The 20,440-nt window shown below is 48.0% G+C and overlaps 6 protein-coding genes across 6 annotated transcripts; all 6 read left to right on the top strand.

The window, feature by feature from the left end:
- Positions 1 to 1,810: 1,810 nt before the first annotated feature.
- Positions 1,811 to 4,010, top strand: F5147DRAFT_123254 (acid protease). Its single transcript, XM_041428142.1, has 10 exons — positions 1,811 to 2,188; positions 2,239 to 2,697; positions 2,751 to 3,014; positions 3,065 to 3,133; positions 3,186 to 3,254; positions 3,314 to 3,379; positions 3,431 to 3,582; positions 3,631 to 3,692; positions 3,753 to 3,773; positions 3,834 to 4,010. Exons 2-10 carry the CDS (start codon positions 2,239 to 2,241, stop codon positions 3,902 to 3,904), a joined length of 1,233 nt encoding a protein of 410 aa, XP_041299679.1. The 5' UTR covers positions 1,811 to 2,188; the 3' UTR covers positions 3,905 to 4,010.
- Positions 4,011 to 5,725: 1,715 nt separating this feature from the next.
- F5147DRAFT_665643 (kinase-like protein) lies at positions 5,726 to 8,136 on the top strand. The gene is made up of 5 exons (XM_041435128.1): positions 5,726 to 6,445; positions 6,508 to 6,697; positions 6,749 to 7,216; positions 7,271 to 7,392; positions 7,442 to 8,136. Exons 1-5 carry the CDS (start codon positions 6,096 to 6,098, stop codon positions 7,797 to 7,799), a joined length of 1,488 nt encoding a protein of 495 aa, XP_041299678.1. The 5' UTR covers positions 5,726 to 6,095; the 3' UTR covers positions 7,800 to 8,136.
- Positions 8,137 to 8,172: 36 nt separating this feature from the next.
- F5147DRAFT_665637 (uncharacterized protein) lies at positions 8,173 to 9,348 on the top strand. The gene is made up of 3 exons (XM_041435127.1): positions 8,173 to 8,242; positions 8,293 to 8,547; positions 8,602 to 9,348. Exons 2-3 carry the CDS (start codon positions 8,382 to 8,384, stop codon positions 9,132 to 9,134), a joined length of 699 nt encoding a protein of 232 aa, XP_041299677.1. The 5' UTR covers positions 8,173 to 8,242; positions 8,293 to 8,381; the 3' UTR covers positions 9,135 to 9,348.
- A 1,947-nt stretch (positions 9,349 to 11,295) lies between these two features.
- On the top strand, positions 11,296 to 12,717 carry F5147DRAFT_665628 (adenylate kinase-domain-containing protein). The gene is made up of 6 exons (XM_041435126.1): positions 11,296 to 11,651; positions 11,710 to 11,766; positions 11,817 to 12,055; positions 12,111 to 12,237; positions 12,285 to 12,349; positions 12,403 to 12,717. The coding sequence occupies exons 1-6, from the start codon at positions 11,306 to 11,308 to the stop codon at positions 12,472 to 12,474; spliced, it is 906 nt and encodes a 301-aa protein (XP_041299676.1). The 5' UTR covers positions 11,296 to 11,305; the 3' UTR covers positions 12,475 to 12,717.
- A 3,099-nt stretch (positions 12,718 to 15,816) lies between these two features.
- On the top strand, positions 15,817 to 17,506 carry F5147DRAFT_665614 (uncharacterized protein). Its single transcript, XM_041435125.1, has 4 exons — positions 15,817 to 16,077; positions 16,154 to 16,373; positions 16,430 to 16,772; positions 16,829 to 17,506. Exons 1-4 carry the CDS (start codon positions 15,826 to 15,828, stop codon positions 17,097 to 17,099), a joined length of 1,086 nt encoding a protein of 361 aa, XP_041299675.1. The 5' UTR covers positions 15,817 to 15,825; the 3' UTR covers positions 17,100 to 17,506.
- F5147DRAFT_665613 (cytochrome P450) lies at positions 17,507 to 19,984 on the top strand. Its single transcript, XM_041435124.1, has 13 exons — positions 17,507 to 17,796; positions 17,858 to 17,954; positions 18,009 to 18,145; positions 18,195 to 18,320; positions 18,369 to 18,618; positions 18,668 to 18,793; positions 18,846 to 18,948; positions 19,002 to 19,091; positions 19,147 to 19,181; positions 19,234 to 19,280; positions 19,330 to 19,452; positions 19,502 to 19,531; positions 19,586 to 19,984. Exons 1-13 carry the CDS (start codon positions 17,537 to 17,539, stop codon positions 19,776 to 19,778), a joined length of 1,617 nt encoding a protein of 538 aa, XP_041299674.1. The 5' UTR covers positions 17,507 to 17,536; the 3' UTR covers positions 19,779 to 19,984.
- The last annotated feature ends 456 nt before the right edge of the window (positions 19,985 to 20,440 follow it).

The raw sequence follows: 20,440 nt of genomic DNA, 5'->3' as shown, positions 1-20,440 counted from the left end.
ATACCATCAGCAATATGAAAAGGTGTTCCCTTGGTGTGAACAGAAGATAAAGTAAGTCTTTATAATATTGTACTTCATATCTAACAGTTTGGGTAGCTGTCTAGCCCACATCATAAATCTTGGAACCCAAACTTTACTCAGTACCTATAGTAAATCCCCACACTATAATCCACATGATCCCAAGGCACACGAACCTGACACTTCAAAGATGGATGAGCGCGATGAGATAGGACTAGTCTGCGCCATTTGTGTCAAGGTCTATCTATCATCTTCACCACCGCTATAACGGACTAACGATTTAATAGGAATGCTCATCGGCAAAACGGAAGGAGCTCTACAAACAAGTTCAAGAGAAGGCTGGTGTCGTACCTCCAACCCAGTTGCTTCTTGATATGAAGGTTTGGTGGTCATCGACATATGTCATGCTCAATCGTGCCGAGAACAGCAACAAGGTGTGTCTGTAATAGCTCACAACTGCCTGTGCTCATATCAATTCTCAGCATGTCGATGTTTTTGTATATGAGATGGGTTTGCAGGAGCGCAATCTTAGAAAGTGTGTGGGCCGCGGCTTGGGCCAGAGCCAGGCCAAAGCCAGCCGGCTTTCACGGCTTTGGCCTGGCCTGGATTTTTGGCAAGCCAGAGCTGTCTGAAGCCGGGCCAAAGCCATGGCTTTTGGGCCAAGCCAGGCCAGAACATCACTAAATTTGGTGTTTGTCCGACAACCGATTATTAGGCACCTGACTGGCTGACAAAGTCTTGATCCCCCTCTATCAGTTTGATGTTTGCTGACAACACATTATAATATTTTTTCGAGTCAGATCATCACTTACCTGACTGATGAAGGCTTTCAAACTCCGTCTGGTCAAACCAGCGACTCCCGAATTTCCTGATGTACATGTGGTTAACCTTGTTGTTGTCTGTTTGACAACAGTTTCCGTTCCCAACAAGTTCAAACAAACTCTAAGTAGGACCCAGACTAACTTGAAGAACAACCGGATGCGTGAACCGGGGGTACTATGACTTTCGCTCGGTGCGCCAAGTTCACATTGAGATCTAGGGCTCGATGCACTATCAGATCCAGTGCTCGCGAATGTGACGACAAGCGATCTTCCCGATTTTGCCCTGTCCGAATCAACTTCAATCTCACAGCGGGTCAACATGCGGGCCGCCACCCAGCCTGAGAGTGGAGTGGACCTTTTGATGGACGAGTACAAGGGAGCATTTATATCCAGTACTACGGGCAGAAAGTGAGCGGTGTGGAACCTCGAGGATTGGGTCAAGGCATGTTTCATCGCAATTTGGGTTCCTGGTGGAGTTGTGCATGCCACACTTTGCATTTGGTCGCTGACTCCGCGTTCCGGAAGGGCTGTGGGCGATGTATGCGCATATAGCACGCATGCTCCGCAAGGTGCTTTCTGTTTGTAAGAGCTATGGTTTGGGAGCGAGGTTCAAAGACAGGTTTGAGGCGGAGTGAGAGATGCTACGAGTATTGGCGAGAATGCAAAATGTTGCTGACTATTCGCAATGCCCTGGAATGACTATATCATCAAGCCTCGAGTCATCCTCCACCAATTGTGTAGTGCAACCCAATATGTGCGAATTCCTTGTCAGTTCGACTCAAGGGAGGCTGCACATATCACGCTTCACATGCAAGTATACATGGACTTGTGCAGGCAAAGTGGGTCTATTTTATCAATGTTCAATAAAAGATCTCGCTAACGGCCAGCAGCAACAGTACATTGTCTGTCGTATTTGATCCAGACGTGCGTGTAAATGTAATTTGCTCGATGTCAGGTTTCAGTCAGATACACAGGGTCGTTTGCCTTTCAAAGTAATATTTTGATCTGGACTGGCAAGTCCTCAGATTGTTATGTCATGGTAAAAGACACAGGGTGTCGAAACCTGCCGCAAGTCTAGATTGGAATCTCATGTCTGGCTTAAAATCTTGCTTCAACCTCCAACTCCCGTCATTTTTTCTCTACCCTTTACCATGTCTGCTACCATGGTTCCCCGCTTCCCTTTTTTCTTTCTACTCCTGACTGTAAGCACGCTAGGCTTTCCCATAGATGGCATAGCACCCCCGATGTACGTGCGTGATCCTTTTGGAACGTTCAACTACACCTAGGACTGGCACAGCTCGACCGTCGTAGTTGAAATCAACATTCCAATCTTCAATCAACAGGTCGCGGTGAGTTTCCGTCGTATGCAATCTTCTGCAAGACTAACTTTTATACTCAGATGGCCGAGCTTAAAGCCATCAAACTAAAATACGGCAATGTACAAGATGTTATAGCCGGCAAGAACCTCGTGGTGTTGCCAGATGCACTCTCAGACCCCAGGCTCGATGGACTATCAAATGCAGCGCTCACCGATACACCGAGCAACCTCTCCGGCTTTGCGTTGTCCAAATCAACGCCAACACCACAGCAGGTCAAGAGCTTTTTTGTGATGAATGCCGCCGCTCAGAGTGCGACAGACCCTCTGACAGACGAGATAGTTGGGAACATCGATCTCCAGTACTACGGCCCAGTTGGGTTTGGGAACGAGGCACATCCACAGCAGCTCTCAGTGATCATAGACACGGGCTCTGCAGACCTCTGGACCCCTGTGGGCTGTGGCGATTGCGTGAACACACAATACGAAGCTAATGCGAGCTCAACGTACACAGACACTGGGAAATCATTCAATGTGACTTACGTACGTCTCCCCTCCCACTATCCCGATGCTGACCTGATCTTGCTGGATTGCAGGGATCCGGTAATGTAGGAGGCACCCTTGCGCATGATACGATCGGTGTTGGTGGTCTGAAGATCGATAAGCAATACTTTGGTGCTGTCACTCGCGTATCGAATGATTTCAATGACGATCCGATCTCCGGCCTCATCGGGCTTGGTTTTAGCTCTATCGCCGCGTCGGGGGAGCCAACGTTCTTCGAGAACCTAATCATGCAGGACAAGGTCTCGGCACCATTCTTCTCTGTGTATTTGACAAGAGGAAAGGCGAACGGGTCGACGGTACGTTGTGCTTTAGCGTTGATACGATCATAATTGAGATGAGATTCTAGATAACTCTTGGAGGCTTCGATATATCAAAGGCAATGGGACCTTTGACATGGATCCCAGTTATTTCCAAGGTTGCTCCTCCTGCGCCTTTATCCCTCCTTTCTAAATGGTTCTTATCGACAGACATACTGGACAGTACAATTCGACGGAGCTGTTGTTGAAGGGAAAAACGTAACTGGTGACCTCCATGCGGTAAGGTTCAGCCCGTCAGCCACATCTTCACTCAGTTCCACCTCATTCCTCCTGCATAGGCGATTGACACAGGTACTACTTTGATATACCTCTCACAGGCGGTGGCATCTTCGATCTACGCCAATGTCAGTCTCTCGCTCTTTACCTCTCTCGTCAACCTTGCTGACGAGTCATAGATACCTGGGGCGGGCCCCGCAGCAAACTACGACTCTAATTTCTTCTCCTTTCCATGCAACTCCAACCCCACGATTTCATTATTGCTTGGTGGGCACGACTTCGGCCTTAACCTTCAAGACTTCAATCTCGGACAAGAGGCAGACGGGTCAAAGTAGGTCAAAGTGTCTTCATATAATACATGCTGCCTGAACGAGCACAGAAACTGCATCGGCGGAATCGTTGGGATGGACGATACATTCATGGAAGGATTTGCCATCATCGGTAAGTTGTTTGGGTACTTGGTTCATTCTGTTGAATGTACGTTGATGTTGCGTGCTGCAGGGGATGAGTTTCTGAAATCATGTGAGTACTGTCTTGTTTTCACGGGTTTGATCTAGAACGTTCGCGATTGTTGTCATCCAGGGTACTCGGTATATGACTACTCCCACGGGGCGCGGGTAGGTTTCGCCCCAAATATTAATAACGCGCAGTAGGATATTTGGAACTCTTGATACCCCCATGGACACTGGCGTATCTAAGTTTGGGAGAGATGGCGGATCAGGTCAGCCTGAGTAGACGGTGTCGTCATTATCGTGGTTATTGTTCCTTCGACGGACTTCGGATTATACCAAAGTCATACGATCTGAACGTGATGAGGTAGATCAGAGCCTTTGTTCCACAGCCGACGTGAACCACAACAAAGAGATGCTGCCATGCTGTCAACATCAAGAGGTCTTTAAAGTGACAGGGAAACAACACAGCATCGACGTCGACTTGACAGTGCTTATTATTACTCAGCCAGACTGGATTCGGATTACATCAGAATTACATTATATGAAGGTCAGGAGGTGTACAAGAAGCGATGACAGGTGACCAGTGTGATTCTGTCGACGTCATCAAGGAGTCAAAAGGTAACCCCATGGACGAAAGACAATACCAGTACTTCTCGCTGGGAATTTTTTTTTACACTCTGCTCACAGCCTGAATGGGCGACCGGTGCACCGGTGATCTTGTCCTATTACTCGAACCCCTGATAACGTCACCAATCACGACGAGGTGAGAGCGAGGACAACACGTCTAAGTCATTGTTGCGGTTTGGGAGTGCGAAGATGATGGTGGCAGTGGTACAGGCACAGACTCGTGTTTTGGAATACCTTGGCGACGATGATACAAGCAGCAAAATCCTCCATACCTGGGGGAGATGCGCTTGAGGCCGGACACATTGATGTTGAATAATTTAGTGACAGCGTGTCCGGCGTTGTCGATGTAGGACGAGTTTGGCGAAGGGAAGGCCGGCTTTGGCGGAGGGCGATCATGATGGTGGTCATAAGAGGGCTGGACGCCAAAAGCGCTCCCTCGATCACCGGAGAAGGATGAGGGCCACGAAAGTGATGGGCGAGTAGAGTTTGGTGCGGTGGAGAGCGCCCGGCGCATGCACTGATGAAACTTGATTTGAGAGTGAGATGAACGCGGATGGTTCGTCTTCCGGACAAGCAAAGATATAGGCAATAAACAACCCGAGTTGTAGGTTGAATTGATTAAGGTTTATGTGACGACTTTTGTGTAGACGAATCGTCATTGCCGTTGGCGTTGACATCAGCGAGCGCCAGAACAAGAGGCGGTGTTCCTATGACTCGGGCAGAGGCAAATCTGCAGCTGACGAATCTTGTCATCACGTTCTTACGTTACGCCAACGTTACGTACCTTGTTTTCGGGAGCTTTGTGGAACCGAAGTATTTAGGAAGGCACTCGTCACTCCCGTGAAGTTCACTCAATAATCACATCTTCGTTACCCCTTGCTCCCGCATAGCACCGAGAACGGCTACAGCATATCCGGGTGGTTGCGGACATGAACTGCAAAGCGACGATAATCATCCCTGCACTTGAAGTGGTCGAAGCAACCGTGACAACCTTAACGTTAGTATGATTCGTGGACTTGTGCGGTGCTGTGTTGCAATCATTCTGGCAAGTAGATGACTGTCTACACGTGTTCGTGACCAAGATCCGCGAGAAGCTGCCACATACGTTCACATAGGGGGATGGTTCATAGCTATGTGGATGCACCACAAACACCACCGTACAGGATTGGAAAGTCTGCCAGAAGTAAATCTATGACAGCATAACCACTGTAAAGGCAAGGCTGTTCCTGATGCTGTGTGGCCACGAGGTCAAGTGAAATTACCTGGTATGACATCAAGGAGGAGGTCGAACTATTCCGAATTGTACGCTTTAAGTTGGATGAGTCAATGATGCGCATGATGCCAGCATCGTTTTGTTCATGACCGCAGCCTGAGCAGAACTTTCTCGAGTGTAGTGTGACGCGTGACCTCACTTGAAAGCGATAGAGTATATATGGAAATCTCGATTATCGCCGTCCCTCCACCTCAACACCCACAACTGACTTTCGATGCAACCAGATTCTGCGTCCGCTCAGGACGACGTTTCTTCTTATAATGCTCCTAGACCTGCTCCAGTTCCTGTATCGTCCCAGAGACCAGCACCACGTCCGCCACCCTCTTCGGGTGGTGCACCCCGTAACACTTTAAGTGGTCTACTCGCAAACAGAGGAGGAAATGCTCCAATACCTCCTTCATTGCAGGCAAAAATGACAGCAGTATGTATTTTACTCGCCATCTTTAATGGACCGAAAATTTTTCATTCCTGTGTCTGACCTACCTTGTTCAGATGATGAATCGCGGATCAGCTGCGTCACCCGGCTCGGCCATCGATTCCGCAGCACATGCGCAACGTGCTTCCATAAACGAAACGAATCACCCAAATGTTCATTCTTCTTTCTCATTTTCCGCTTCACCAGGCTCGTCATCATTGGTTGCTACACGCGCTCGCGGACGCGGTGGCGGTGTTACTGCTGCGGGTAGACGCACTAAGCCAGAATTTAAATTATCCGACATGAACCCTGAAACGGGAGGCGGTGCTATTGGTGCAGGGCTTGGAGCAGGGCGTCCATCGCTAGCTGAAGCTAGGAGAGGACCCTCATCATTTGATACTCCGTTTGCAAATTTCAACAAGATCGTGTGCGTATCTCTATCTTTTTTCCGCTATCATGAGCTAAATCCAACTTCTTCCCCTCTTTTAGTGATCCTTCTGGACGCCTCAACTTCGCCGGGAAAGCCGTTCTGCATGCTTCGGGCGTCGATTTTTCCAATGGATCATCTTATGCTATAAATATGGAACAGCTTGTTCTTGAGCAGGAACTCGGCCGTGGTAACTATGGTACAGTCAAGAAGGTTCTGCATCGACCGACAAAGGTCGAAATGGCTATGAAGGTCCAACCCCTGACACGTTTTTGATCCCCCTTATCTAATCATTGCTTCCAGGAAATTCGTCTTGAGCTAGACTCCACTAAACTCAATGGAATATTGATGGAGTTGGACATCCTGCACCGCGCCGTAAGCTCATACATTGTGGAATTCTATGGTGCTTTCTTCGTGGAATCGTGCGTGTACTACTGCATGGAGTACATGGATGGTGGTTCGCTGGCTTCTTTGTGTTGCTTTCCGAATGGTAATGTTTCTCTGCCGCCAAGTTTATCTACCAGTCCGGGCTCTGCATGGACGTCTAGCCCTCCACCGCTTGCCGATGAGCACCTCTGCCGCATCGCTTCATCCATGACGCATGGTCTTGAATTCCTCAAAACTGAACTTGGGGTCATGCACCGGGACGTCAAACCTACGAACGTCCTTGTGAATTGCAAGGGCGAAGTGAAGCTTTGCGATTTTGGTGTTAGCGGACAGCTGGAGAAGAGCATTGCGAAGACGAATGTTGGTTGTCAAAGTTACATGGCTGTAGGTTCTTACCTCCGATTAGCACTGAGCTCTGTTGATCGTGTACTTCCGCAGCCTGAGAGAATTAAGGGTTCATCACCATCTGGATCTAATATGGAAGATGCCTTCACTTCATACACGGTCAGTGCAGACGTATGGTCCCTGGGCTTGTCGATTGTTGAGATTGCACGAGGAAGGTGTGCCCTGGTTGGCTGTATTTTTGGCGCAGAACTGACTAATCGATAGATACCCATACCCTCCGGAAACTTACGAGAATGTATTTGCACAACTAAGTGCCATAGTTGATGGCGAAGCACCTGGACTGCCAGAAGACGAGGAAATCGCAGATGAAGAAGTCGAGGTTCATACTCAGGATAATGGTGCATCTCCAGGACAGTTTAGCTTCATGCGCAAGGGAAAGCGAAGATGGTCTCCAGAGGCGCATGACTGGGTTCGACGGTGCCTCATCAAGAATGCAGATGGGCGAGCCAGTTACAAGGAGTTACTTGAACATCCATGGATGCAGACCGACAGACATCGAAATGTTGACATGGTGAGTTGGGTAGCAAAGGCGATCGAATGGCGGGACCGGGGAGGGAGATAAGCAAGTATCGTGCATTCGCAGTGGCCGTTATTCCATGCATCCTATCTGCATTTTTTTCGTTTTTGCATTGCCTTTTCTCCACATAGATACTCGACGCATACCGCCATCGTTTTACCCAACATTCTTTTTGCTCACATGTATTATCACTCACACTCGCGCATTGGCGCTGGTCGTTGATATACCCTAATCCCCTTTGCTATGTTGACGTTGTCCATTATTTCCTCGTTCTCTTGGGATTGCAGTAGACCATAGTGGGCCATTATATTGTTTTGTTTCGCGGGCATGTAGCTTTAGTTTTGACTTGCAATTAATGGGACCGGTTGTTTGGTCGTGTTAACATCTGAAGGTGTCACGTCACTGACTCTTTCAAGAACTTGGAAGCATTTTGTGTTTTAGATCATCGGCTCGAGCCGAAGGTTTCAAGCTGTCGTCACTCCACCAAGGTGATTACTTGTCTAGTAGCGTGTTGTCCGATCATACTCACATTCCGCAGTCATCCTCAGCTTCGTGCTGTTTCTTCGCGCGGCGTACTCTTTTTTCCGCGGTACATTTTTTCACCAGTCCAAACATCCGTTCTCTACCATGATTCATGTCAAATGGGACAGGGAGATACTGCATTTTCCAGTACCTCCTCCGGAGACTAAGCTCGGAAAACTGAGAACAGACCTAGCAGACTATACACACCTTCCTCTCGGATCCTTCAAGCTCATCCACGCTGGAGCTGTGATGAAGGATGATTCCGCGCCACGTATGTAGAGTCATGTGTGTTTTCAGCTTGGTGCCTCAACTTATCATTTCCCAGTGACAGCTTATAAAATACGCGAGAACTCTACTATTGCGCTGATCGGCGGTCATTCACTTCCATCAGCACCGACGACTGCACCACCAGCTAGACCACAACCCAAAGTGAAAGAGCCTCCAACAGAACAAAGCACTATCACTGCTATTAGGTCCGAGCTTGATCGTGTACGGACAACACTGGTACCGGACGTCGACGCGTTGGTCGACGCACTTACTCCACCTGCAGCCACAACCGCGTCATCTCCCACGTCTGCTCCAACACCCACATCAGGAAGTACACCAACGCAGTCATTTAGCTCCACTGCACAAGCTCCTCATCTCCCCCCTCATCCTACGTCCGCTTCCTATACATCGAAACCCACTTCATCGGATCACACGCGCTTATCCGAACTTCTTTTGCAGTCGTTGTTGCGTCTTGATGCTATGCATCTGGCGGGATCGGATTGGCCTGAGGCTCGAGCGGAACGTAAAGCTGCTGTTCGTGAGGTTCAGGGAGTGCTTGACCGGTTGGATGGGGCTTGGTCGGCGCGGTGAGTGCTGCTATGCATGTAGGGTTGGCCCTAGGATATATAGATGGGAGCTAGCAAGTTCACTGTTGGTATTAGAGGATACTCCGGATGGCACATACCTTAATATACGGTGGAACTTTTGATCTTTATCTTTGAAAGGTTCCAGATTATGGGCTCATCCAAGATAGAATTCCGACTGAATTCATGTTTACTGGAGAACTAAGACTATTGCGAGTCGGTCAGTTCTGCTGGCACCGGCAGAAGGTGGCAATCAAGACTGCAGCTACTTATGTGGTTGATGCATGTGTTTTGGTGATGTAAAAGATGTTTGACAAGGCTTTCGCTCCACTAACGTGAGGGTCGGGGATGTTACAACAGCTTGTTCAGAAGGTGGAACAAACGGGTGCTGCATTCCATATCTATTTAGAATGCTCTTGCGAAATGACTTGGTAATGCGAAGGGGCTTTGTAAACGTAACACGCCTTAAGGTACTCAGGACAACTCTCGATAATAACTGTAGATCAGCGCCGAGGTATAGTATTTTCGAGAATAAGTAAGTGGAGGACTATATCACACTGTCAGGGTCAAATCCGAGGAAACAGAGCGGCGTATACTTGTTACTTGATGGCACTCTTGCCGATTTCGTCTGCCTTCGGCTGCAAAGTCCGTCTACCTCGTTTCAAACGTTGTGCGGAAATAGGGGCGATGTATGTATAACTTACACTGGATTTGCCGACACAAGACATCGCGGCTGTGGGCGTCGGAAAAGGGACATGTGGAAGAGGAGTGGAAGAGAGAGCCCAAGGTCTGTTTGAGGCGTGGAGGCCAACAAACGTTCCTTGTGACACCACCACAAGCTCTATTAGGGAAGCATGAGTTTACAGTTCCCTCGTCGATATAGTAAAGTGACGTTTGCATTATCGATTGTTGGGATCGAATTCGACGGCCGGCAGCACTTTATTGGGCTGTACGTAAACAGGTCCGTGCTGAGGACAAAACAAAAGGATCAGTTTCTAGGATTTTGCTTCCAAATCACGATAATGGTTGGAGATATACACACTTTTGCAGTTGAGTTTCTGCCCTTCAGACAAAACAATGAGGCAAGATTACAGACCCTTCAAACACCACTGCCTTTCGAGCCAGGAAAGGGAACGTCGATCCCAGATATACGATTGAGCTTGTCATCCCATGGGTTCAGACCTTGCGAGAGATGCACGATCCAGTTTTGACGGGGGTACTTGAGAGCGCCGGAAGCTGATCGACTTTATTTCTGTGCTTCGTTTGCGAAGGTCCTAAAAGATGCTATAGCATGTCCGATTTCCATGTCCGCTCGAAAATATATCCTAGAGAGGCGCTGACTCAGATATCCTAAGGACAGTAAAACCGGAGACGCCAATGAATCTGGCAAGCTCTTGAACTGCTGGACTGCTTGGAAAGTTGGAAGTAAAGTCGATTCTGGGACAATGATATATTCGTCGATGACTTCCAAAGTGCTTGAGTATTCAACCAGACAGAAGCTGCGGGAGTAGACTGCCATGCTTTGCTATCGGGTATTTGCAGCCACTCTTGTGCGTGTAGGGTCCGCAGCCAATGCTGTCCACCCGGGGTTTGCAACCATTCCTACCCGCTCGGGATCCGTAGCTATTCTCGCCTGTCTGGGATCTGCAACCATTCCTGCTGCTCGAAGTTTGCGGCCATTCATGCCCGCTCGTGGAATGGATGCATGAATGGATGGTGATAAAACGCAATCGAAGAACAAGCGGATACTCGTCTGGTTGTAGGCCACGGGGAATACGAGGCTGCCGTAAGTGCTGAGGCTAGAATTCCGACTTCAGGGCTGTTGTGAGCTGTCGGGGTCATAATGTTGTCTAGTATGCTGTAACCTCATACGAGTTAATTGTATATCAACCCTCTCATACGTTCCTTTTGTTTGATTTAGGAACTTTAGGAATTTTCCCGATGGCATGATAAAGTAAATGGTCCAGTGTTACTGCACTCAAGGAATTCGCTAAGGTTAATAGATGGAAGATTAGCTCCGTTTCCTCGTGCACTAGACGGCCACTCAACATGCCATGATACTCCTTTGGTAAATTCGCCTGAGAATCTTCCTGGACCAATCCCAAGAAGACATGTTGATGTAGTCACTATGTAGAGCAGAAGGAAGGCGGCCGAGTAAAAAAGTTGCATGATTATCAAATGCCATTACTTTCGCAAACAACTCTGAGTCTAAGACGGCTTCGAGTTGGGGCATGCGCTATAGCTATAAGGAGCCGCCGTCAACACGCAAGGGCCCCAATCCTCTTCTCTTTCTCGGTTTGTCTCTGGCTTCATTCGGTGTCTTCTACTACATCGTCAAACGTCGAGAGACAGCTTATCCGGCATCGAAGCAGCCTAGACAACACGACAACCCTCTTATTCCCCCCCGACACCGAGATCAGTAACCTCAATCCAAATCAATCCAACATGGCAGAATCTACGTCTTCGCCCGTTTTTGGCGCCGAGAAGGTCACCGTCATTTATGTCCTGGGTGGGCCCGGAGCTGGCAAGTTCCCACTCAGAAACCAATCGTCGCGCATACGGTGGTCTGATCAGTGTCATAGGGAAAGGCACGCAATGCAGCAAGCTCGTTGACGCGTTTGGCTTTTGCCATCTATCTGGTTAGACCTTTTTACCTCTTTATCAAGGCTGATGTGAACATTGGACCCAGCTGGAGACCTTCTGCGTGAAGAACAAAACCGAGAAGGGTCTCAATATGGTGAAATGATCCGAACATACATTCGAGAGGGTACTATCGTCCCATCTCATGTCACCATAAAGCTTCTTGAGAATGCTATGACCGAAGAGATGAAGAAAAAGACGGGAGATGGGTGGGTGGATGGCAGGGGTCGATTCTTGATCGATGGCTTCCCTAGGAAGATTGATCAGGCTATTGGATTCGATGAAACGGTGCGGGAGGATTTTGCTCACTTCATCATGCCACTATACTGATTTCAGGGTCCAGGTATGTCTTGCTTCATTGGTCATCTTCTTCAACACATCGGAAGATGTGATGCTTGAACGCCTGCTTGAGCGCGCAAAAACCAGCGGACGTGAAGACGACAACGTCGAAACTATTAGAAAGCGTTTCCGTATGTGATACCCGCTCTTGCTTTTCCTCAGCTTACAACGAAATTAGGCACATACAACGAGCAAACCATGCCCGTGATAGAACATTACAGGACACTGAACAAGGTTGCAGAGGTGAGCAAAGGCTTATATTTATCTTGCTCTGATGCTCAGTTCTAGATGTGTAGATCGATAGCACGGCGGCGGTCGAGGAAGTCTATCATGTGGCGTGTGCTACTGTTACCAACCTGTTTTCTTGAGTTATACCCAGAATACCTCCTTAGACATCGAAATCCGAACACTTTTTGTCTGCAACTACGAGCGTTGTTGGGGTATCGCTAGTGCGCTCTCAAAGTAAACTCGGGACCTTGTTATGCCACTCCCAAGTGTAGAATTGATGCTAAATATTCTTAGTTCATTCACAGCAAGCACGTAATGCATTGGTTACAACCATCCGTGTTCAGGGGTACCACCGGGTTCTCAATCGCGAACCACATGCCGCTACCTTTTTCTGAAAGAAAAAAATGCAGTTCATTGTCTTCTCGGGATTCACCGCCTTCCTATCCCAATGCTCCGATGGTGACAACGTCGGAGGAGGATTGTTGGCACTATTTCCTATGCTTGCTCAATGTTGTGTCGCCTAGTGGCACACGACGTTAAGCATAACTCGCGCTTGAATGTTCGGGCCTACCTTACGGTGAAAAATGGCCTACTCTCAACCCACCTGTGACAGACACCTAAGTAACTGGACGCCGGCCTTGCTTGACTGACTTTCAAGTGCACGGGAACTACCACGATCGCGGAGTCTGCACGGAAGATGCGGAATCAATAGAGCTGTCCTTTCTTATTGATCTTATCCGTTGCACATTTCTTAAGCAAGTCCACCTCGACTATAGTGCTTGACAGCAGTAGAATGGCGCGGGCTGGACGGCTCATTACTAGTACCAGACGATTCAAAAAGAACTCCCTCGTTCGAACGTTCGAAGCCCATGAAGAAGCGGTAGTCGCAGTCGCAGTCTTCCCCGATGGACGACGTATGGTGACGAGCTCGTGGGATAGTACGCTTTGTTTGTGGGACTTGACAGACGGCGTTTGGTTGAAGAGCCTGGAGGGGCATGCCAGCGAAGCGAGTGGCTTAGCGGTATCACGAGATGGCCAATTCATCGCGAGTGGCGGCACGAATGGAGAGCTAATCGTCTGGCACGGAGACACTGGAACTCGTAGCCGAACCTTGGCCGCTGATTCGATGTGTTTGATCAGTTTAGATTTTTCTCCAGACGACAAAATACTGGCAACTTGTTCACATGATGAAATGACGAAGCTCTGGGGGACAGAAAATTGGCAACTTCAAGGAAGTCCCATCACTTGTTGTGTGGCTCCGTATACTCAATCAATCGTCTACTGGATTCGCTATTCACCATCTGGGGAACATCTTGCCATCGCGACAGAGAATGATATACAGATATGGAATCCAAGCACGAGGAAATGCATTACAGCTGTCAAGGCTCATGCAGCAATCGAAGGTGCTTACAACGGCCCACTCCAATGGACGCCGGATGGGAGACGCCTTCTCTCGGCAGGTTCAGACCTTGACCCCAATATATTGGAGTGGGATACACTTACCTGGCAGCAGGTCGGTGATCCCTGGAAGGGCCACCGTGCCAGCATCAATGCCATTGCCACTAATACCACTGGCACTCTTGTCGCCTCCTCATCTGATGACGAAGACGTCCGCCTTTGGAAACTTTTGGACCGGCAGACTATTGCCATATTCAAGCACTCCCGCGAAGTAATGTGCGTCACCTTCACCCTCGATAGCAAGCATGTCCTCAGTGGAGGCCATGATGCCAAGATCTCCCAGTGGAGAGTACCTTTGGACGCTTTGCAGGGGTGCGAACAAGAGCTACAGCAGGTGAGTTCACGTTGGTTTATCTGCCCCGTTATTTCATCTCATGTATTTTGAAAGGCTCGAGACGCCGAACTAAATGTACGTGTGTACCCTAGACTCGCATAATGCAATTGGAGCGCGTATTATGATCATATAGATTCTCGCTCTACACACGGCTGCTCGTGGTGCGTGCCTCGAAGGGGAAGCTGGAGGACGCTGTGAAACTCCTCACGAAAGAGATCGATGCTGGTCCTAACAAACACATCCCCTATGCCAATCGTTCTTTTCTCATGTCGCGATTATGTGCTTGGAAAAATGCGCTTCAGGATGCAGATCAGGTCAGATACACTAACCCATGATGGCCCTCAAGTAGGCTAACTATGATCACGACTTAGTCCATCGCCATTAAGCCCTCGTTGACAGGTTATATCTCGAAGGGTATTGTCCTCTGCAGGAACAAGCAGTTTCAGGAGGCAACCACAGCGTTTGATATTGCGTTTACGTTTACGAAGAAAGATTCGTCTTTGAACCATCTTCTTTTCTTGATCAAGGCAGGTCATATTCTTTTTACGCAATCTGCGCTTTCTTACGACTTTCAGGTCATTGCGCTATTCAATGCAAGGAAACATGATGAAGCGATACAACGCATTGGGGAGCTATCTCAGACTTCTCCTCTCTATAATGATCCCATTCCTTCTCGTATCGTTGAGGTAAGTATTGTGCCTCGGTCAGTGCCAGGTTCGGCTGCTGACACTAATTTTCTGGGTTTTCGCACATCAGGCGTATCTACATGTCGAACTGGGCAACGTTGCGTTGAATAATACCATTTTTGGACCCGTTCCACCGCTTTGCCCGCACAAAGTGGCTAGCGCTATTGATCACTTCACTACCGCTGTCAACGCTAGCTCTTTCTTTTTTGGATTACCAATTCATACCAAATACGAGGTATTCATCGAGGTGCGTTGATATGATATAACTGAAAATCACTTTCATCCTCGACTCCGTTGTTTGCAGCTCTTCGGGTGGGACCTCAAATCCTTGTGGGAAACCGCGAATAAGCAATTGTGCCATGCACTCTTACTGGCTGGCGAGCACAGAAAAGCTTTCAAGTTGTTCTATTCTATGATGGACAAGTGTGATGAGCCTACGAAAGCCAGCTTACGGACTTGGTTAACTGGTAGGTCTCCAACAATGTCACATATGCTACTGTCTTTAACCGCCCCCACTCAGAGTATATATGAAGCGTGCTCCATGTTGTCAGTACAGATGAAGCCATCGCCACGAACGGTTGCTTGCGCATTTCGGCGAACAGTATTTCATACTTTTCCTCCCGCGGTAGAGCGATCTGGCAATTCGATAGTTACTGGATATAATGGAATGTTCCGAACCTCAGAACGATACTATGCAAGATGATTGTATTCAAACATTTGCAAGCTCGACAATTGCGTATACCACGAAACAAAGGGAAACGAGATATCAATGAAACAAACCTGATCAAAGAAATAAATCCGCAATTAAAACGACAGTCCATGATCATACCAATGATCTATGTAAGATATAGTGGGTGTTAGCCTTGCGCCCCATCAGTTAGTACATAAAGCTTGCTAAGAAATTATCGCAGTTGAGTCGGTTACCTGATGTTGTTATAAATAGTTCACGAGCACGTGACCGCGTTAAGTCGCGACTGTCTCATTGGAAGTTATACTACTCTTCCGCCACAATCATGATTGAACCTACTCCCATTATTGACCTCACCACCTCCGGAGCTGCAGGGACATCATTAGCAGCACATTTGATTACTGCGAAAAATCTTCAGGCTACACTGGACGATGCAAAAGCGGGACTCCGAATAGTTAATGCTCATGCTGAGCTATCCACACATACTTGGGATGGCATTGAAGAATGGGTTGGTGAAGATGGCGCTCTGGGACTCAAAGATCCTAAGATTGTCGAGAGCGATGTCCAAGCTCAAATTGTGCGTGTTTTACCTGTCCAAATCATGGATGGTGACTTATTTGCCGTTTCAACGTTCAACCATCGATCCTGAATAGTCTTTCCTAAGGAAGCTCAAGTTTCTTTACCTGGAACAGAATGCCAAAGATAAATATGTGAAGACCATTGTCAGTGACGATGCCCCGCTGGTGACACCTGCACTAAACGAGGAACTCCGAGTACGGAATGAGGAGAAGAAGGCTGCGCTACGCGAGCACAAAGCGAAGCTAGCAGAAAGAAGGGACGATCTTCGAGCACTTTCTGGATTCGTTGAAGAAGGCATGTACCATGGACTGTTGCGTTTTCTTGCGCTTCATACTAAACAATCAACGTAGATTACAAGAAAGCGCAAGCTCTCACTCTCCAAGCATCCACGCTCTCACAAAAGATACTCGATGCACGTCTATCACTTACTCGCTTGCGACAGGCCCACCCCCATCCTCGGTTAACAATAACCACAGCGAACCAGCAACTTGATGGCCAGGTAGAAGAGATGCAAGCACTAGATGCGGAACTTGCAGATGCACACGAGAAGATTGCTACTGTACGAGAGCGGATAAAAGTTGGGACGGCTGATGTTGAAAAGCTGAGGAGTGTTAGAGCAGAGGTGGAAAAGGCTGTGGAAATCGGCGCTGGTGAAAGAGTGGAAGATGGAAGAGTGACTGAACTGTATGATTGGTGCGCAACTTCTAACGTGAGACTACTTAATTCTGACTCTTTCTGATTTCACGCAGGTTCTCAACCACGACCTTAACCTATCATGCGCTCGTTTCACTTCTCTCCGCGCATAGTGAGTCTGACAACGAGCTGCGCCTCACCTACCGCGTGCATGAGCGTGAGATATGTATAACGCTGCTATTCATACCTAATACGCGCCGCTTGGCTGAGGCACGGGTGGAGGGCGTCGAGGAACACATAATCGGAGACGTAGTGGATGCACACGTCATGGAAAACGATGTATCTGGGCTTGTATGGGCTGTGCTTGCGAGAGCAAGGACCACATAATATCATCCCTATCGTGACTGGTCATTCCTCATTGATGCAGGAGGGACAATATTGTGACGTCCACGCGACAATCACTTACTCCTGCGAGCTGTCCATTACCTGGGAGTTAACATTCACGGCCACTATCTAGTAGACCGCGGCTTGCCATATACGACGGACTGGGTGATAATTCAGATATGACTCGGCAACATTTAGGTTGAGCCGGGCTGCGGTCAGCCACACAGAAGTTAAGAAAAAAAACTTGTTCTTGCATTCGAATGAGTACGGCGTGCCCCACAAGAGTGCCTCCTGGCTGTTATTCGCAGGAACCCGGTTTTCTCTTCCGACCAAGTGCGCGCTGTCTGGGGTCAATGTTTGTTGTAGTATGCATATGTAGGGCTAGGCCGAATACCATATATCAATGTGCATGGGGTACCAAAAAGCTACTAGCACTAGCGATGACCATTGTGACTGTACTTGGTAGTACAAAGAGCTTTATCCAATCCTTCTTTACTGGTGGTGACACCCTATCAACCATGATACAGCTACCTGACTTGTGCATCTCTGACAACACGCAGCTTGTCCTCAGTGCTGTGGCTTGTCTTGGTGTTGTAGGAATACTTGTTCGGGCTTACCGTCATAAAATGGAGAGCCAGCTTCCTCTCCCACCTTCCCCTCCCACTTGGAGACTTTGGGGGCACTTCCTGCCGTATCTCCAGTAAACTTTCTAGTTCGACCTGTTGACTTTCGATTGCTGATTGTGTTCTATCGCTGATAAGCCCATCTCTCGTGATAGCGGGATGGATTGAAAAGTACGGTCCTCTGATCACCATCCGGTCAAAATTTGAGCACATCGTCATTATTGGCCGTTACAAGGTCGGTCCCTACATGCTGAGTGGCCCTCATCTAGGCTTTATATTTTTGTTGCAGGCAGCCATTGATATCATGGAGAACCAGGGCAAATTTACAGCCGATCGTCCTCGCATGAATCCTGCTGGAAAAATGTTTAATGGCGCAATTAGTATCTCGTTTGTACACTTTGGGGACAGGTTCCGTCGGATGCGTAGGTTAGTGAACTACTTCCCCTCGTCTACCTTAATTTTCAACATGATGCAGAACACTTCATTCGCATCTCCAGCCTAAAGCAGCTGAGGCCTATCAGCCTCTGCAGATGTCGCACGCGAAGAACACAGTTCTCAGCATTCTCGACGATCCATACAACTATCATAACCATGTGATAACGTAAGCACTTTCGGCGATGATTGTACTTGGCTTACAGATGGTTTGAAGTTATGCTGCTACGACAATCATGAAAGTTGCATATGGAAGAAGTGTGCCCACATCTGCGACCGATCCGGAAATGGTTGAACTCAGTCGACGCATCAAGATATCAAGTGTAGTCCGGCGTCCTGGCACTTACCTAGTAGACTGGATCCCGTGGCTCCAATATCTTCCTTGGTATGGACGAGATTTGAAACGGTCATTTGAGAGAACCAAGAAACTTAACATTGATCGGCTGAACCGCGTGAAAGAGCAAATGGTGTGCATTTCCTTCACAATCTTTACTTCGTCTCTGAGCCGCCGTACAGCAAAGTGACAAGGACATCGGTCCTTCGTTCGCGAAATATATGCTAGAGAATATTCATCTTCATGGTTTAACAGAAATTGAGATGGCCTTTCTTGGCGGTGCCTTTTTTGTAGCTGGATCTAGTACCGTGAGGTTTTGTTTGTTGCCTCTGGAAATATGTGGCTGAGATCAGGCGAAAGACGTCTGCGGCAATATCCACGGTACTGATGGCAGCCGCATGTTTCCCCGAGGAGCAAGCTCAAGTTCAAGCTGAGCTTGACATGGTCATCGGAAGGCACCGAGGTAAGTTTGATTACCTATTACAGTGCTCTAATTCGATCGTATCTGCACAAAAGCACCAACCTTCGCCGACCAAAATTCTCTTCCTCGCCTGCAAGCATTCATCTTAGAGGCTTTGAGATGGAGACCGCCTTTGCCTACCGGTGGTGGGTATCATCTTCCTTTTTGTTTTATCCCTAAATTTCAACATGCACATTGCAGCATTAGCTCACCGAACAACCCACGACGTGATTTGGGCAAGTACTCTTTGAATAGCTTATTTCACGGATGAATGATCTGGCCCATCAGGAAAACTATCGTATTCCAGCTGGGACCACATTGTTCGCCGACCATTGGTAAGCATCATGCTTCAAAATATGAAGGATCTAACGGTTACTGCCTTAGGTCCATCTCTCGAGATCCAGATGCCTATCCAGAGCCTGACGCGTTCAAACCTCAGCGTTGGATTGACGACCAATATCGCCTAAGAGACGATTTAAAAATTTTTGTCTTTGGCTTTGGTCGGCGGTAAGCACCACCTTTCAGTTGTTCATTTTTTCAATAACATTGCTTTTAGCGTATGCCCTGGTCAACATGTCGCGAACAGGTGAAGTTATTCTTCCATGCACATCGTCTTCCGAACTGACTTTGATCAACCCAGATCGGTGTTCATCAACTCACTCCTAACCATGTGGGCCTTCCAGCTCACTTTGAATCCTACGAAGCCGTTGGATGACAGGGGATTCATGAACGGGGTTATGTCAATTGTTCCGCCATGCGCAATTGAGTTTGAGAGGAGGATTCCAGAATTGGAACTCAGGCGCATGATGCAGCATTATCCTCAGGATACTTGAGAAGCCTTGACGCCTAGATGGATCAGGGAGACTACGAAGAACTAGTCCCCAACGAATCGCCAGTTGAACATATTGGTGCATCCCTCGACTCGCAGTCCATTTTAATTCTGCCTTCCATGCGATTTTGAACTGTACATTATCAGCGTCGTTTATTTCATCTTAGACAGACCTCATTTGAATATATGATGCCACAATTTGCAGCAGTGACTTGAACAAATGTTGAGCGCTGTCACTGGCAGGCATGGTATTCGAGTTCCCATTGCACTTGCTGATAATGAGAAGATGGAGCACCTTTTCAAGGTTGAATGGTCAGCCGACGATGAAGAGGATCGGCTCATAGATGACGATGAGGAAATCAAAATAGATGAACAAGAGGTCGACATTGAACATCTCTGCATCATATCATAGCCTTCCACCACTTGGGCGGCAGTATAACCTTCCACAGTCATAGCAGTACATAGTGAGAACTGGTCCCCTCGGACAAAGACATCAGTCAGTGTGGCTCGTTCTCCTTACTGAACGTAAAGTCGTGCATATGTACGTTCGTTCTTACTCGTTTCATCAAGCATGACGAACTTCAATGAAACCACCACCAATGAAGTGATTTTGAAAGCCATCCTTGTCGATGAGCTTCATCACGTTCGATAGCAAGCTTTTGTAGA

This window comes from Suillus discolor (assembly GCF_016758755.1).
Source record: "Suillus discolor strain FC423 chromosome Unknown F5147scaffold_2, whole genome shotgun sequence".
NCBI lineage: Eukaryota > Fungi > Basidiomycota > Agaricomycetes > Boletales > Suillaceae > Suillus > Suillus discolor.
Note: the sequence above shows the minus strand (reverse complement) of the source record. Positions and strands in the feature narration are given on the sequence as shown.

Coding starts and splice junctions, on each gene's coding strand:
- F5147DRAFT_123254 (XM_041428142.1), top strand. CDS start 2,239: ATGGCCGAGCTTAAAGCCATCAAACTAAAATACGGCAATGTACAAGAT. Junction 3,134..3,185: donor GGATCCCAGTTATTTCCAAG/GTTGCTCCTCCT, acceptor TCTTATCGACAG/ACATACTGGACAGTACAATT. Junction 3,380..3,430: donor CATCTTCGATCTACGCCAAT/GTCAGTCTCTCG, acceptor GACGAGTCATAG/ATACCTGGGGCGGGCCCCGC.
- F5147DRAFT_665643 (XM_041435128.1), top strand. CDS start 6,096: ATGATGAATCGCGGATCAGCTGCGTCACCCGGCTCGGCCATCGATTCC. Junction 6,446..6,507: donor GCAAATTTCAACAAGATCGT/GTGCGTATCTCT, acceptor CCCCTCTTTTAG/TGATCCTTCTGGACGCCTCA. Junction 6,698..6,748: donor AGGTCGAAATGGCTATGAAG/GTCCAACCCCTG, acceptor CATTGCTTCCAG/GAAATTCGTCTTGAGCTAGA.
- F5147DRAFT_665637 (XM_041435127.1), top strand. CDS start 8,382: ATGATTCATGTCAAATGGGACAGGGAGATACTGCATTTTCCAGTACCT. Junction 8,548..8,601: donor GAAGGATGATTCCGCGCCAC/GTATGTAGAGTC, acceptor ATCATTTCCCAG/TGACAGCTTATAAAATACGC.
- F5147DRAFT_665628 (XM_041435126.1), top strand. CDS start 11,306: ATGCCATTACTTTCGCAAACAACTCTGAGTCTAAGACGGCTTCGAGTT. Junction 11,652..11,709: donor CCTGGGTGGGCCCGGAGCTG/GCAAGTTCCCAC, acceptor TCAGTGTCATAG/GGAAAGGCACGCAATGCAGC. Junction 12,350..12,402: donor CACTGAACAAGGTTGCAGAG/GTGAGCAAAGGC, acceptor CTAGATGTGTAG/ATCGATAGCACGGCGGCGGT.
- F5147DRAFT_665614 (XM_041435125.1), top strand. CDS start 15,826: ATGATTGAACCTACTCCCATTATTGACCTCACCACCTCCGGAGCTGCA. Junction 16,078..16,153: donor GCGATGTCCAAGCTCAAATT/GTGCGTGTTTTA, acceptor GATCCTGAATAG/TCTTTCCTAAGGAAGCTCAA. Junction 16,773..16,828: donor GTGACTGAACTGTATGATTG/GTGCGCAACTTC, acceptor GATTTCACGCAG/GTTCTCAACCACGACCTTAA.
- F5147DRAFT_665613 (XM_041435124.1), top strand. CDS start 17,537: ATGACCATTGTGACTGTACTTGGTAGTACAAAGAGCTTTATCCAATCC. Junction 18,321..18,368: donor TATCATAACCATGTGATAAC/GTAAGCACTTTC, acceptor GATGGTTTGAAG/TTATGCTGCTACGACAATCA. Junction 19,453..19,501: donor GTCTTTGGCTTTGGTCGGCG/GTAAGCACCACC, acceptor CATTGCTTTTAG/CGTATGCCCTGGTCAACATG.